The sequence below is a fragment of the Hyalella azteca genome, unplaced genomic scaffold, assembly GCF_000764305.2.
Source record: "Hyalella azteca isolate HAZT.00-mixed unplaced genomic scaffold, Hazt_2.0.2 contig5073, whole genome shotgun sequence".
In the NCBI taxonomy this organism is placed as follows: Eukaryota; Metazoa; Arthropoda; class Malacostraca; order Amphipoda; family Hyalellidae; genus Hyalella; species Hyalella azteca.
Genome location: NW_025935277.1, coordinates 176,323 through 193,260, shown reverse-complemented (window position 1 = coordinate 193,260; position 16,938 = coordinate 176,323). Strand labels below are relative to the sequence as shown.

At 40.2% G+C, this 16,938-nt stretch overlaps 1 protein-coding gene across 1 annotated transcript; it reads right to left on the bottom strand.

Moving 5' to 3' along the window:
- Positions 1–3,188: 3,188 nt before the first annotated feature.
- On the bottom strand, positions 3,189–9,269 carry LOC108679334. The gene is made up of 8 exons (XM_018167937.2): positions 8,904–9,269; positions 8,392–8,537; positions 7,983–8,079; positions 7,502–7,652; positions 6,869–7,083; positions 6,286–6,474; positions 5,688–5,772; positions 3,189–5,551 (listed from the first exon to the last, which is right to left on the bottom strand). Exons 1-8 carry the CDS (start codon positions 9,120–9,122, stop codon positions 4,347–4,349), a joined length of 2,307 nt encoding a protein of 768 aa, XP_018023426.1. The 5' UTR covers positions 9,123–9,269; the 3' UTR covers positions 3,189–4,346.
- Positions 9,270–16,938: the final 7,669 nt, after the last annotated feature.

Sequence of the window (16,938 nt, the reverse complement as noted above, 5' to 3'; positions counted from 1 at the left end):
GCCTGCTTCCGGATGCTGCCTTTGATGGTTACCTCGTAAATATTTATCCGAAGGTTTGGGAGGAACTTATATGCAACCTTTCCATGCACAACTATCCTAATCGCCAAAAAAACGTTCTAATTCCGATGCTTGATATTGTCTCGATTATTATCCAGCTCTCATGCGGTTCAACGCTCAATTTACGAATTTTCTTACGTTACTTTGGGAAGTGTTCAGAGCAGCTATGTCCTGTCGGGTAAGTTAGCTCGGCTCCTGCGTTACCAAATGATAGGATGCCACCTCGGGAGGCAGTGGTGCAGCAATTATGCGCATCACAGTTCCGTGGTCGCACACCTTGCAAAAACCGAATTGCCGAGAGAGATGTTCATCCAAATAACGAAGATTTGAATCCCCACTAGCGCTACACACTGGACGCTCCTTGGTCTTTTTCGTCATAATGTAGCGTTTGTGCCAGTTTGATAATTTTTCTTCTCATTTAAACCGAAGGTTGTCTCTATCTTGCTATCTCTCCCTCTACTCCGGAGTCAGCCAGTGTGTGAGAAGCATCTGGCCAAAGCATTGTACAAAGTTTTTAGGTCTACTGCAACGCTGCGAGCATGTGATTAAGTAAAATTTATTTTTCTCACGACGATATCGTTTTTTACCCAAAACCAACTCATTTACTTTGAATTTCGAATTATACATCGCTTTACAAATATTCGCCTTAACTCTCTACCGCCGTATGTCACTCTTCAGGAACATAACTTTCAACTTAAATTATACGTAAACTATTGACTGTAGCAACAACTTAAGGACGTTTGTACGCAACAGAGAACATTTTAAAGTTGTACATGGCGGCAACCATCAGTGCAAGTCATTTTACGTTCACTAAAACGTATCCTTTTTGGGAAGTAGGCTTGTGACAATATTGCTCCGCTTACTCGTGTCAGGCGGTACAGGGTTAAATATCTTCTCTAGATTGCAGTAATAAGACCAACTAGCAAACATTACTGCCAGCAAGACGACGGATTTGAGATCAAATTAATTGAATGCTCATTTAAATTTCAGGAGCAATAATCTATGATTAAATGAATTTCAATTTAGATGAAAAATTAATTATTTTGATTAAATGAATTTCAATTTAGATGAAAAATTAATTATTTTGACCAGCAGAATATTATGCACCAAAGAAATATGATTGCCCATTTGGGTTGCACCTAACATGGGCAACTGAGAGCTCGAGTGTCCTTCAATACGAGAGAATTAATCAGGAATGAAACTTTCCCAAGCGACATATTTCAAGATAGGATACCCCAGAACATATAGATGTCTACAGAAACGCGGAGTCTGTTGATGAAGGGTTACGAGTGACAATAACTCGTAACAGTTAACAACACACAGTTTCAACTTGAAAATTGGCAACGGAGGCCCCAGAATGTGAATTATGGCAGGTATTAAAATCTGTACCAGAGGAAGAGAAAAGGTGCAATGCATTTTGAAGTTTAGGGCGAGTTGTACTACAATACAGACATGAAACATTTAAAACATCTGGTGATCATAAGTGACTAACGACCACGAACTAAAGGCTATTGCAGCGTTACCTACCAGCGCAATTGGCGAAAAGACTATAGGTTCTCCAAAGCAAATTATTCAACGTCAAATTAGTAAAGCAATTATCACCAGCAAGCGGCGGTATGTCGCAAATGCTCAGCGAGCTGATAGCTTCTGTAGCAGTTAACTCAAAAACAATTTTAACGAAAATGCAGACTGAGAAGATTGTATAGACAAATTTATACATGGGGGTTAAACAAGTTACAACTTTTTCTTATTAAACCGAAGGTAAATGACAATAAAAATGTCCTGCCTTATCCGGAAGCCGTCAATGTGCGAATAATAATCAAAATTCGGAAGACGTTGAAGTTACTTATATAATACGTCTTACGAGTGAGACCACAACTATAAGAATGAAGTTTAAGTTAAGAAAAGTAGATGAGCATAATACGATGCCCTTACTAACTAAGCCTCGAAAAGTATTTATTTTCAGGTTTACTTTATAAACGACAAACATATTAATGTATTCCAAACCCTCAGCGACTTGAAATACTACTGTACTGTTGTGACTTCCTTGAACGGAAGTCACAACACATATACAAAAGAAAGGCGCAAAAGAGAGTGTAATTTTTAAATACAGATTTACGACGTTGTTTCCGATAAACGTGCCAACCAAAAATATTATTTGGTATAGATAGATGAAGGCTTTTGGGACATTCACCGCCATACATAGATTGCCTCGGGATCGACACGTTTACTGGAGCGAATACTTTCTCTCGAACACACGTTTTAGTTTAACATTAATTAATGCTAATTTAATACTATTTTACATATATTTTAATGCTGATTTTGTGATAAAATAGGATCGATTGTAGGTCTCTGATCAACAATGTTTTTGGCTGCGATGATTCATAATGAATGATTTTGTTTCTTTGATCACGCTGCACGCACCAACGATCAGGGCCATTGATACACTGTCAATATATTTCATGTTAAAACAAGCTGTCCGGTGTCAATCAGGCGTCTCATTCTTTTCATTATAATTATATTCTAAGATTAAATCATCCTTAATTGAGTCGTGATATTCACTAAACGTGGTAGAGATTGATGGAAAAGTACTGGACCTGAGTTAGCAACGTCATAAACTTAAACCTGTATATAACTCTTTAAACCGAATATAACTCTTTTCATTTTACCACCCCGTATTAAGGCAATTTCTTTTATAGACCTTATTTTGATACGAGGTGTAATACATGAGAGTTATATAAGAGGTATAAGGCTAAGACGTCGACCGTTAGGTCGGAGTAGCTCTAACGCGAGTTACATGGCGGCAAACTTGTCAGCTACAGGAGGCCATACTAAGGTTCCCAGCCCTTTTATAGAATCACGGCTTCCGCCCACTGCTGAAGTCTTGATCGCGTGATGTGTTACGCGATGTTGTCCAGACGCTGACTCAGGTCTAGTACTTTTCCATGACTCTCTACCACGTCTAGTGAATATTACGTTTCAATTACAGATGATCTAATCTTAAAATATAATTGTAATGAATAGAATGAGGTGTCTGATTGACACCGGACAAAGCAGAAGAGTTGACACGAAGAACGTTAGCAAGAAACACTGATGACTAGGAGTGAATTACTCTAATGAATTGAAAAAGATTATCATAAAGAAGATCTATTTAACGTACACGAGTTCGCCTGAATGCCTAGTGGCATATTAATTAACAATGCATATGCCACTACACTAGAAAAAACCTACGGTAGATCGGGACAAATGAATTACCTAAATATTCACAAGTAGGTAATTAAAAATTCCCTACTTTCATGAAAGCCCTCGACATACACAGAAGCAATAACCATTGCACAATGTCAGATCACGAATGATACGGTGACTTCACACGGAAGAAATAACACTCGAGAAAAACTAAAAAACTACCTTAAGACGTTCAAGTGAACAAGTAAAGCTTAATATTTCATGAGACACCGTCGAAAGAAGGCAACAATTACTCAGCTCATAGTTACACTGGTAAGCTAAATGACGGTAGCCTCCTTTTTGGCACAATAAAATGGACTGCGAACGCACCGTGTCAAAGTCACGAACTTGCCCGGAATAAGAACAGGCATTTGATGATACGTGAAGTAAAATACTCGTGTACGGCAAAATTTGAGTAAATAGAAGAATTATTTGTGTCTTCTCGGCGTGTGAAGAATTTAATTATTTGCCTTTAGAATAATTATTCAATCACATTTTTTTTTGTACAAAGCCTGCCATTCTGATATAATAGAAAACAAACAAATTGCAACTCAATCTTGATAACTGAATAAAAATAGGCCACTCTGTCTAGTCTACAGCATAAACATGACAAAATTAACAGATTACAATGACACAAAAAACAAACTTGACAGTTTCTAAAAAGTTGAATGATCTGCTCCAATTTCTACAACTGTAAAAAAGGCAAATTTTCCAATTGTTTGCATAGACCATCAGCAGAGGTCAGTAACACGACACCAGGCCTTCTTAAGAAACGTATTTGAAGAGCAAAATTTGCAAAGATTGAGCAATAATAATGGAAGGAAGGTCATGGCGGCCATTAAGCTGCTCGGTAGATTAGTTACCCCTTAAATTAGTGATCCAAAAAATGTTGTGGAAAATCTGCGTGAGGAAAAGTATGCGGACTCGAAAAGTTGCTCGACAATTTCATGAGTGAGGTTCCTTATGAGATTTCAGCGTTTGCGGCAATGCCCTTTGATGGCTACGTGTCAAATACATATGCTGACGCGTAAAAATTATATTACAATAAACTTATCTTCACTGCCTCATTTGAACGAAAATTTGCTGTTGCTTAAGACAGAAAATAGCCAAGAGACACCTCTGACGGGGCTCCAATACCAAGGAGACGGAGATTCAATATTCAAATCACCAGAATTAGCTATAGATGCGGGAGTGTCGTCCAGGCTACAGCCGTCAGGTTCACTTGCGTCGACAGTGCGAGGATTCTCCTCAGATTCAGACTGACTCTTGACAACAGCCGGCCAAAGAAGCCAGCCGTAAAGATAATACAGCAGCGAAGAACTTTGCTCTTCAATTATTGGATCACCTGGTCCTCTTTCATCCGATTCAGATTTAGAATTTTTGTCCACGGAGCCAGGCGTTGGATCAAGCGGCTTTATTACTGTGTCTCCATCACTTTGTCTTGATTTGAGAAGCCCTGACGGAGCTTCAACAAAAACTGAGTAGAGCCAAGTCTTCCACGAATTCGGAGTTTCACCCTCGTCTTTTTCAGACGTACTTTGGACGTTTTCATCTTCTTGTTCATGGTTTTGTGTTGTAGATTGGCAGTTGGAGTCCGGGATGCACTCCGCAGCAGGAACACAAGTGGGCGTTGATATATTATCATCCCTAATGTCTTCATGGTGAAAAAACGGCAAATTTTCATCAGTAGCTGCAGGAACAGAAGCAGCAAGAAGCCCACGACCTGTCCTCATGTCATGGTCCGCCTTCAGCACCTCCCTCATAGCCTCGAACAACTGCCGCACGAGTTCAGGATTCATTGGCGATAGTCGGTTCTCTTCATACCTGTTTTGTCTTGTGACTAAATCTTTCATTTTGTTCAGTGACTCTTCCCTTCTCACCTTGCTTTGCATTCGGAAATAATCCAACTTGTTCTTAAGGACTTTAATTCGAGCAATCATAGGGTTTCCATCATCGAGTTTGTCGAGTGTCTCGGAAATGATTTCATCCAGTCTACGTAGAAATGATCCATCAGAAGCCTGGGAAGGAGTCATTTCGCCGAGACCTTCCATCAGGTACTTAATAGTTGCGTCGTCCAGCGCAGCTCCAGGTTTCTTGAACTGTTCCTGCTCCTCTTTCTCCTCGGCACTCTGAGAAGCGTCCTGCACGTCGAGTTTGGCGGCCTCCAGCATAGCGCCAGGCAGAGAGGTGTACACAAGCTGGCCTGCCTCGGCGCGGCTCTGCATGTCCATCGATGCAGTGTGAAGTCGTTTCAAAAAGTTTGGGAAAGCTGGAAAATGGAGAAACTTGTAAGTCTAAAAAAACAGGTCATGGATCATTAAAAAAAAAAACAAAACTAAAAAAAACTGGTCATTGATCAGGTTTCCGATTTAATTTCTTAGAAATCTCCATCCGCAACAGCTTACCTGTGGACGCAATGAAGTTGGTGATGCTGGCTGGTAAACTGGTGCCAGGATTGTCAAAGTATGATAGCACATACTCAATGCCAGGCTGCCAAAAAAGATGTAGAAATAACGTCAACATTTTTATATTTCATACCAAATAAAAATTTGGATACTGCTCAAGAACTCGTACTTTCATAAAGACAAACAAACACTTGTCCTAAGCTGAATGCTGCGTAACACCTGGATGGCGCTTTATCATTTATAACCGGATCAAATGAGTTCTCGTTTTATTGCAAACTGGTCATTTGACAGAAACTAGTTTGGTATTTATACAGAAAATAAAGGTGTTGAAATCATGGGATTGCAAGCCAGCAGCAAGAAGTAACTTATCACATAATTACTGCTAGTTAACTTGGTGACGCCAGAGCACTGTAAGCCAGCAACAAGATATCACTAGTCACGTAATCAATGCTAGTTACCTTAGTGACGCCAGAGCACTGCAAGCCAGCAACAAGATGTCACTAGCCACGTAATCAGTGCTAGTTACCTTAGTGACGCCAGGGTACTTACTGCGAGCGAGCAACAAGATGTCACTAGTCACGTAATCAATGCTAGTTACCTTAGTGAAGTCAGCGTTCCTGGCCCTGACGACCATGACACTCCAGTACTGGTGGACACGATGCACTCCGGCCACCTCACTGACGCCGCTCTGTTGGGGCGCCGCCTCGCTCACGATCACAACCTCCCGCCGCGTCGCGTCCGCGCGGTAGCGCCGCTTGAATACGTAGTCCCGGTCCGCAAAAAACCTCTGCATTCATACACGTGACTGATGTTTAAATGCTTCAACTGAATAGGCATAGCGATATGAACATCAGGAAATGGAGAGAGTACCAAATCGTTCACTACGAACATTTTGAAGTACAACAACCTCATAATTAGTTATAACTAAACTAACTAACGTTTTCAAAAAAGGAAGACTTTAATTGAATTTAAAGACGTTAACAGCATTGCATCGATTCAAACGGAGTTCTTATAGATACGGACTAAGAAGATGAAGATTTATACAGAGATTTAAAATTAATAAATATGGTATTCGCTAACTTGAAACATCTGCAAAGGAAAATATAGTATAAATAATATAATTACTTCTGCAAATTAAACAAATTACAGTTATCTATTAGCATCCGGAATTAAGAATGTACCGGAAATTTGACAAGCCAGTAAAGGAGATCTTGAGCAGAATATTCTCTGTGGTGGTCGTGATTATGTTGCTGCTGCTGCTGCTGCTGCTGGAGTTGCTGATCTGAATGGACAACGCGCAGGTCCAGGGCAGAAGGGTCCCACTCTGTCCTGTAGCTCGTGCTAAGCTGAGTCTCCACGAAGGCGCACAGGCTCACGTCGTCATAGCGGCCGTACACTGTGGGTAATCAGCGCTAGATAATGACTGTAAATGAGGTCTAGTATCACCACCAGAGTGCAGAGCATCAAGTCAAGGAAATATACGAGTCGTGGCATGGAAATAACCATATTCCTGATGCTCTAATAAGAAGGGCATGGATAAAATTCTCGGTTGGTGGTGAAGAAAAAATTTATCTCAGTTTGCAGAATGAATATTAATTTACACAAGTTTCCCCGGACAGTACCTAGGTATCAGGGGATACAGTAGACATGTTCCGGAACATCATGCAACGAGAAAATAATACAAAGTAATTCCTCTCTCCTTTCTAGACATTTTCTGTTATAATAAATTCCTTGCATTTCTAGTGCATGATGATATTCTAAAATTAATTCAGAATTTCAGGAAATAATAAACTAAATAAAACTTGTAAAAAAACCTTTGTAGGCAAAAAGATGAGGCCAGGTTTGGTGAGGACGACGCCAAACCAAAATATTTTTGCGCTCAAGAAATGGTCGCCAGCCATCAAATGATCGCTCCCACTCAACATTGTTGCCTTCTTTACAGCTGCAGTAGTCCACACCTGCCACCTCAACAGGCAAGAACAAAACAAGTTAAACTTTACAATACTAAACTTTATCAATTTCACGCTCTAGAACCAGACAAACAGATAAAGTGTTTATTTTCAATCCAGGTAAAGATTACTGATTAAAAATTCTAAACATTTAGCATGAGATATATTTACTGCTAGTAATCCGTTACAATGAAATCAATAATAAGGTAGATATCATGTATACACAAAACCTTATGGTAAATTTTATAGGGGAAAAATAGGTCTTGTGGCGTTCACTACATACAAGTATAAAAAGAGTATAAGACAGCAAAAAAGTAAATAAAATAAACTGGCTAAAAATTTTCACCTCCTCTTGCAAGACCTGTCGCTTGCCACACACAGGACAAGTCACTGTAGCCTCTATTAAAGCAGAGATACCATCAATCTGATTCTCCTCTCTGCACCTGCAAGTGGAGCATAAAAGTGAAACACATCAACTTTCTTCACTTAAATACTAGCCTCTTTACATTGGCTGTACCTACATGACTTATTTATTTTAATGTAGTTGATGTGAATTGACAACTATTTGCAAAAGCCTTTATTTCAATCAACACAAAATAAGAGAAAATTCATGTGAAAGAACATTATATGAAATATGTTAGCATAATGACACCACAAGAGGTTCTTCTTTAAAAAATATCAATCATTTTCCATTGCAAAATAGAATATCCCAGCTTTAACACGTCAGCTTGAACTTGTGGCTGACTTGCTCCTACCTCTCAACATCACCATCTGTAATGCCATTACTGTCAAAGTCAAACTTCTGGACAAGGCAGACGGCTCCAAGCAGCATACTGGCACATTGTCGGGAGAAGCACTTGCCTGCGGGTTGCCCAACAAGCCTTAAAACTCTTAGCCAACACTGTAAAAGAAAATAGCAAGTCAAGGCTGAAAGCAATGGTTCAGAGTCATATTTAAAGATTCATTTCAATTGTCTTGCAGAAAAAAATTATCAAAAATTATTGGTGCCAAATATGATTCTCCAATTTTAAGTACATCAAAATGATCAAATGTCATACAAATGTTTCTTTGAAAATTGAAGCATCTATTGCAATGAATAAGCTTAGACTTTGATTAATAATACTCAACTAAAAATTAAAGTCATTAATTTAAAAACAATGCAACAAAATGATCAAAGAATTAATTGAGAATACTCAAAAAGTTTTGGCACATTTCATTTCATGTCATTGAGATCATAGGTACTACTATCTTACTAATAAATAAATACCTGTGAATGTTTGAAGAGTGCAGCAAGGAAAGAAAACTTCCTTCTGGATATCAATCTGCTTCCAGTTGATGCAACACAATTTGTTGCAGAGCTTTGCAGGGCCACAGGCTTGATGGCAATTTTTTGTAACCTCCTCCACGTCCATGGTAATTGATCATAATACCATTTTTGTCTTTGAACAAAGAGGAATGGTTTTCCAGCAACAAGACATTGTCTCATTGTACAAAATTCTAAAAAGTTTGAAGAATGAAAAGAGATTGAATGTTGCTACTAGAAATTATGGGATTTTAAAAAATTTAAATATAGTAGTTCATAGATATATAGTCATTTTTTCCAAATTTCCAATTGTCAAGCACACAGAGGACAGCCAAACTGCCAAAGCAATGTGCGTACGTATTAGTATGAACTTCTAGAAGAAAGGAGAGATAGATAAAATAAAGGCAGGGGGGGGTTGCCATTTGCCAAAAAGGATGCCACTGCCACTCTGCCAGTAGGTAGTTTCACTTTCTCCCACACAAGGGTCATGACTTGTAGGGAAATCCAGGCAAGCAATATGAGGCTAAGTAGTTTCATGAAGTCACCATCACACTGTCCCAGTGTGGTAGTGTCCACACTCCACAGTCCACACACTCACACAGACTGTGACAGACATGGTCCACACTCAGTCAGCCTGAGTCAAGGACTCAAGGGACTCAGGGCACTGGGCAAGCCGCAAACAGTGATTGACTGATTGGCATATGCCACAGCCTCACAGGCTCACACAGTCACAGCAAGCATGGAAAACTTCTACCATTAGGGCTGCAACTAGAGCTTTCCTGCGGCCGGCCATTTTCGTAACCATGCAATTTCCGCCAGATGAATTAACTCCTATCTAATTGTTAACAAAAGTGCAGGATCAGGGCATCAGGCTGCGAGATTCCAAAATCCAAATGTATTGAAAATTTGTCCAGTTGGAGCTGCCAATTTCAGAAACAAGTAGGAAAATTCCAATCCTGCCTCACAGTCTCACAGAAAACCTGGATCATGGATGATGCCAAATTTTTTTGCCAACTTGCCAAGGAACTGCAGTGACTTGACTAATTGACTTGACCCATGGTCAGGAAGATGTGCCAGGTGCACGGGAATTTATTTTGTCATTTTAATGACCTGCGCGGTGCGCCGTACTACGTTGGTAAAAAAATGCGCCGTGCGCCGTACTTTAGAAAGCTAAAATAGTTCTACTATTTTAGTCGATAATATACGCGAGTTATATGGCAGCTGTGCAATGATCGGCACAAATATACTATGCATTTCCTACTTATTACAGCAGACAGCTGATATGGCTACCTATGCCTGTGCACTGTGCCAGCTGTGCAGACTGCAGACAGTGCAGTGAACTTGTGAAGTTTGCACGGCAGACACACTGTGCACTGTGCAGACTACTCCTGTTCCTGTTTATGTTTAGGACCACTAATTTACAGTCATGCAGCAGAAGTTGAGACTTGAGCAGAACATTGTTTAATTCTATAAGAAAAGTAATATAGAAGAACATATTAATTATAGTATTTTGAGATTTTGAACCGATCAATGCTACTTTACGTAAGTTTACGATCATGAGGATGAATGGATGATCCATGACTCCAGTCTCCAGCATCCAACTCAGATTCGCACTTGCATTCTTGCACGGCAAGCTCAGAAGCGCTGGCTCTCGCCTCTCGCTCCTTTCAACTGAATTATGAAATAAGATTGAAAATAGTTGTCGGGTAATGTTAACCGCTTATACTATCAACTTATCAAGCCGTCAGCTAGAACTTTCCCCATGTACAACAGTACAGGCACGTTTACGTTTAGGCGGTTTAGCTTTATCTCCACGGTGATTCCACCTTCACTTACGGATGAGCCGGTAACAAATCATAACCAAAGCAAGCCTCAGAACAGACTAAAATGTAGACGCGGACTCGGATAAGTGGTAAAATTTGCACGGCCATACAATTTCATGTCATGGGCTATGTTAGAAACAATCATGGTTGAACTATATAAGGCTGACCCATGAGAAGTTACGCCTTTCGGTTCAGCTTTCTTGTTGCGTCATTGAGATCGAGAAACGTAAACAAACCCGTCATTCCCATGACGGATTGGTTGACTCATGGTTGAACTATATAATCATAATAATAGCGGTTTCAGCGTTTAGAAGGCCTTAGGCCTGTAGCCGATTCTTAACATCGCAGAACCTTCACACCTTGATGTGGTCTCGGACTCGCAACTCACTGCTACAATTCTGCTGTGCTTCACCGCCCGGCCTCCTTGCCGATTCTGACCAGAAACTGGCGCACAGAGCTGGGATCGAACCCGCGGTTAATGCCTGTGACGTCACTGAGATCAGTGATGTCAAATAAGCAAACAACGAACTACATCCGCAAAAATGGGCTTCTGTTGGGTCAACCTTATACTAGTTCAACCATGAGGTTGACCCACGAGGAATTCCGCCTTTCAGTTCAGCTTTCTTGTTGCGTCACTGAGATCGAGAAACGTAAACAAACCCGTCATTCCCATGACGGATTGGTTGACTGGTTTGAACGCATTTCGGTGATTGGTTAATGCCCGTGACGTCACTGAGATCTGTGACGTCACATGCGAACAAAAAGCTCCATCCGCGAAAATGAGCTTCTCGTGGGTCAACCTTATACTAGTTCAACAATGGGTTGACTGGTTTGATCGCATTTCGGTGATTGGTTAATAACCGTGAAGTCATTGAGATCAGTGACGTCAAATGCGAACAAAAAGCTCCTTCCGCGAAACTTAACTTCTCATGGGCCAGCAATAACCCAGGGTTAAGACAAGTTCCGGTTTTGATGAGTGGTTGCATTCATAACGATATCTGATTGGTCAATTCATGTTTGATCTCTGGCTGCTATTTATGGCTCCATTAACTCGGCGGAGCAATTGCTGGGTCTGCGGTCAGCTGCTGCATCCCTCGGCCCTTCAGCCTGCGGCCCCTCTTGGTATTCATCGTACCGCCCTCCGCACCTCGCACGTTCAACCCAAAGCGACGTAGCGGTCGAAAGAAACGTCCTGCTCTGACACAAACGTGTGCGGGCTCAACGGGGTAGGGAAAAGTTGACTTGCTTTTTCTCCCGTTTATTTCATATACTTGAGTGACGTAAGCTGAGTGACGTAAGCTGAAAATAAGATTTAATTTAATGAGCTATAGCAACATATATTAAGGGTAACACTGGGAGGGCTCGTGGAGCAACACACTACTCGCTCGAGCTCTAGACGCCTACTGTTGAGGCAGTGACGCTGCTAGGAACGCGGGAACCGTTTGAGGGTGAGGGATGGCTGCGTTCACGTGGTGGTAATTTCGTTGATCTTTGCGATATTTTCCACGCACTTGTGGAGTGAACGCCGGGATGAGTGAAGATTTTAAGAAAGAATAGATGAGGATAGGAAAACTTAGTGCGTTGAATCTGACGAGTGACGAACGACGTCACATGCTCTCATTTACATGACAATCGGCAATAACGGCGCATTCTTTGTCAGTCGTAATAGACTATTGACCCGGCAGCAGTCATTTCGCTCGAAATAGAAGTCTACGAATATTTTTGCAGGATACCTGAAACCGGCCAGTACCGACCCGTGTCATCATAATTGGAATCGCGTTCACGTTGATCGTCATTCTGAGCCGTCGTGTTGAATGTTATTGTTCGACTGTCTGAACATCTGGTTGCTAAATAATCAGGTTGATGAGCTTCTTCACATCCGTCACGCACATTCACTCTACGTCATCTTCCTGGCCGAGACCTCGTACCATGCTGACTCTATTTCCATAGCGCGTCTTTGAGCTGAAAGACTCTAGGTAGCCCAGCACATAGGGCCCACCACTAGACCTGAAGGCAGCAGTCGGCTATAGCCTGCACCTATCATGCTTTACATCTGTTAGAATAAACGTATCGCCTATCTGCAACATGTACTGCGAGTTGTCGGATTCTAGCGTAATTTTTATGTCTCTTGCCTTATTTCTCTGTAAGAGGAAGCACCCGATTCTCCTATAGCTCTCGCTCTGTTGCTTTTTGTCTTCGGCTTGAGCAGGTTGCTCTTAGTTTCGGTGATATAATTAAACCTTAGCAGAAGACTTGGCTTTCATTAAATCCCACAACCGTGAGACTATCATGCCATCGCACAGTGAAAGCTATACAACATCAGCACCCGACCGTCGAGCTACTGTGTTTTAAATTCGCCTGCTCATCGTTGACATGCGTCACTGCCATCATCTATTGTAAAGATCCTTCTAGCAGATCTTTAAGAATCGTGGAGGACAGTAACTGACACGCGGTTTCGTGATAGTTTTTAACCGGTTTCTGAAAATCAATACAAAAAAGCAGTAAATAGAAAGTAACAAAGATAATGACAAAATTCATATTCATCAGTAAATCAAACTAATTATACAGCTAATAATCAAGTCTTACCAAATTACTGGAGGATCGGCATACTTAAACTATTCAGCTGACAGACAGATCGTTTCTAATCGAGTCCGTACAGGTAACATTNGGTGGATGTCCGGAAAGATCCAAGGCGTTCAATTCAGTGCTTATTGGTGCACACAATTGGTGGTGCACGACATCATGAAGTCGTCCTTGGCAGCGTGAATTGTGAGTGCAACCAAATTCTGTGCTTCACATAGAAAAACTCATAAATCCAAAAATTTTTCTTGCTAAGAGAGAAAGTAGGTCATTTGTGCGAGTGTGAACATTTTAGATTGTCTAGGTTTTTATTGCAGAGATATGTATTTCAGTACATTTGCTTTTCTTGCTCGCGTAATAAAGTGAAGCGGTGAGATTTGGAAATGTGGGTATGTGGGTACAAAGATCATTTAAAATCGTTGCATTTTAGTGAGCTTCTTGACACAAATGACACACTCTAGTAGGTCACATTGAACCACTCTTAAAATAATTAAGGGTTCTTTACTCTTGAGTGAATAAATTAGCAAAAATCGTTAGAAAAGAAAATGTTCTCAAAATTAAAATCGCTTCTCCGGGGCAGGGGGCGTCAGAGTAGACAATTAAACCACGTTTTGTCTACAGAATCTTGTTCCTTTTAGTTTATATTCATGAATTTCCTGGCTGTGGCGGAATGCATTTAGATGTTCGTGTCACTCCTAGATATTTAGTTTGGTATTTCTGGCTGTACTACGTTTACCAGTGAAGTCAATTTATGTTGCCTTGTATTAACGACCGTATATAGCAGTAGCGTTCAATACAATACATAGGGTACTATAAGCTGTCAAGGTATTTCAGCGTTTCTGGTTGCCTTGCCGGCGTGATTTTGCTGAATATTAGGTTAATTATACGTTCCTTCACTACATTGTACGTTCCTCAAGACAGCGATTGCTACAATTCAGTTGTGATTGCTAAAATCCCATTCTGTCAGATTGCTGTATATGATTGCCGCTCCCCATGATTGCTAAATAGTGATGACTACAATCCAGAGAAAGTATCCATCTATAAACCAATGGTCCAGAACCAGGTAATTTTGTGAACAATTGTCCTGCTCGATTGTATTTCGAAGGTTCATGTGCTTCTATGCCATTAATGCCAATTGTTTGGCCCACTATTGGAACTCAAGTTTGGGTTTTTTTCTCAAGGACATTCTGAGTTTGAACTAAATTCAAGTAAAGTGGTCGGCTAATTTTCATTCAAGTTCGAGTTTTTGGAAACAACTTGCAATTAATCAATCGTTTTTTGAAGAGTGATAAGCTGTTTTCCATTTGCGAGCTTTCATATAACAAGTTGCTGTGTGAGCAGGATGTGGTGGTATATTCTCCAGTTGAAATTCTAATATTTCAAATTCAGGCGATACAGTCATATATGTTGTAAAGAAATTTCTCAACTATTAAATAAAGGAGCTTCCCCAAATATCAATCAAGTTCATATAGATGTAGCTATTGGAAAACCTCAGAGGGGTTCATCTCTCTAACATAAGCTTGTTCCAGTTCACTAGCTTGACAGCAGGAATATTTGAACATATCTAAGAATTTGTACTAATTATATTAGTAAACTCATGTCTAATTATGAGATTCATACTCTAATTAAGACTGGTACTCTGAACATTGTTGTTGATTACAACTTACAAGACAAGTGGACGCGTCGAGTCAACAATATATGCACGAATTTCTAATAAATTTCATTCAGCAGAAGCATCGATTATCTTGCGTAAATGTCAAACATGAAATTTCGATCCAATTGTTTTCATTTTTGGAATAACACTCTCAGTTGTTATCATTTCAGATATAACTCCCTCAATCGTCATTCAAGAACTAACGCTCTCCGTTGTTATCATTCATGATACTACGCTCTAAGTTATCATCAAAAAAATTATGGCCTCATTTGATATCATTCACGTAAATTAAGCGCTAGATTGTTCATATTCAGGGAATTACTGGCGCTGTTATAATTCACGCAACTTTTTTACAAATGTTTGTACACATGAATTCACAGTCCAATCTGCAATCCATTTGTCTCTTCGTGATGAAAAATCATGAAACCCTCGCCAGGCTGATTGGCAATGCTACTTTTGTCTCTTGAGGTCAAAAAGATTACTTAAAAGAAAAACGAATCAATACAAAAAAAAAACAGTACCCAAAACGAATCAGTCAACGGCAACTCATTATTTTCCGTGGTCACAAAAGATGATTGGAATATTTTAATAACACCAATTCGGTTCTTGCCAGCAAATTAGGTAGCAAATTCGGTACGAGTCCAAAAGTATGTCAAACAAATGCATAGTTTGTCACCTTAGGAGGGATTTCCATCGTCAAATGAAGATACAGGAGAAATTTCACCCAAAATTCTTGATGCTAGGGACATGGTTCAACCATGGCTAGGGAAACCTAGTACTAGTTCAACCATGGCTAGGGAAATGTTTGCAGTCAGGTTTAATTAGGTTATGAGTCAGGATTAATTTAATGAAGTTCGGAATTGATCGTCATAAAACTACAGGACGTCAGACTGCAAACAAATTTGTGTTAATTTATAAATTCAAAATTTTCTATATATTGTTACCTTTTGTAGGCGACAGAAATTTTAATCAGATCAGGTTCGCACAGACACTCAGGAATGAACGTTGAGTTTTGCCTTCCAAAATTCGTTCCGCTGATGATCGTGCATCAGGGCCACACGAATGCATATCTAATGAAAAAGCTGATGAGTCTGGAGTATCATTCGTTTAAATTGCTTTCATGTTTTCTATAGTTGAGCTTTGTTAATGTTATGTACTAAAACAAATTTTCCTTATCATAAATTAAACAAAGGTGTGTTGAACTTCATAAACAGAGGCGTATTGAATTTGTTTTAATTGTAACTCGTTTCTAGCTGAAACTTGAGAGCTTGTCTGAAATGGGAATTTGTTGTCTTGTGTTGCCATGTTTTCAGCTAATCTATAAATTAACTCATCGACGTACAACTCCATGATGCTTGGTAAAACTTCGATGTACGACGCTCTACCATAAGGACTAAAACCCCTGCCGTGCTACGCGCGTGCCGATAAGTGGAAATTTATAATTGAAAACTAAGCCAAGACCGATCATGGCCAAGGTCTTCTTGCCAGCGTCATTAGCGGACGAACGTAGAAGGTGAGACGTCGTGTCTGCTTTCGTCTACACTCTACCCTCAATGACGATTATATCTCCACGTCACTCAAGTCGCAGGCCCTCAATAGAAATGATTTTTATGAACAAAACTGAGATAAACAAACAGCATTTTAGTCGTCATTTTAAACAGCATTTTAGTCATCATGTGGTTATCGTAACATACAAATCGTAGTTCTGCCCTATATTAGCGATTTTGGATGGTAAGGGTAATAACACAGGGGGCAGTTAATCGCCAAAACGAACTGTAGGTGCCGGGGATCGAACCAGGGACTTGTCATATGCACACTCTACCACTGACCATAATTGTACGATTTGAGTGACGAGCGGCGCAGTTTCTGCAGAGTGGCGACTTGGGTGTCGACGGTAGATGCTGTATATCGATAAATTGTTGTTAATTTAATTGTATTAATT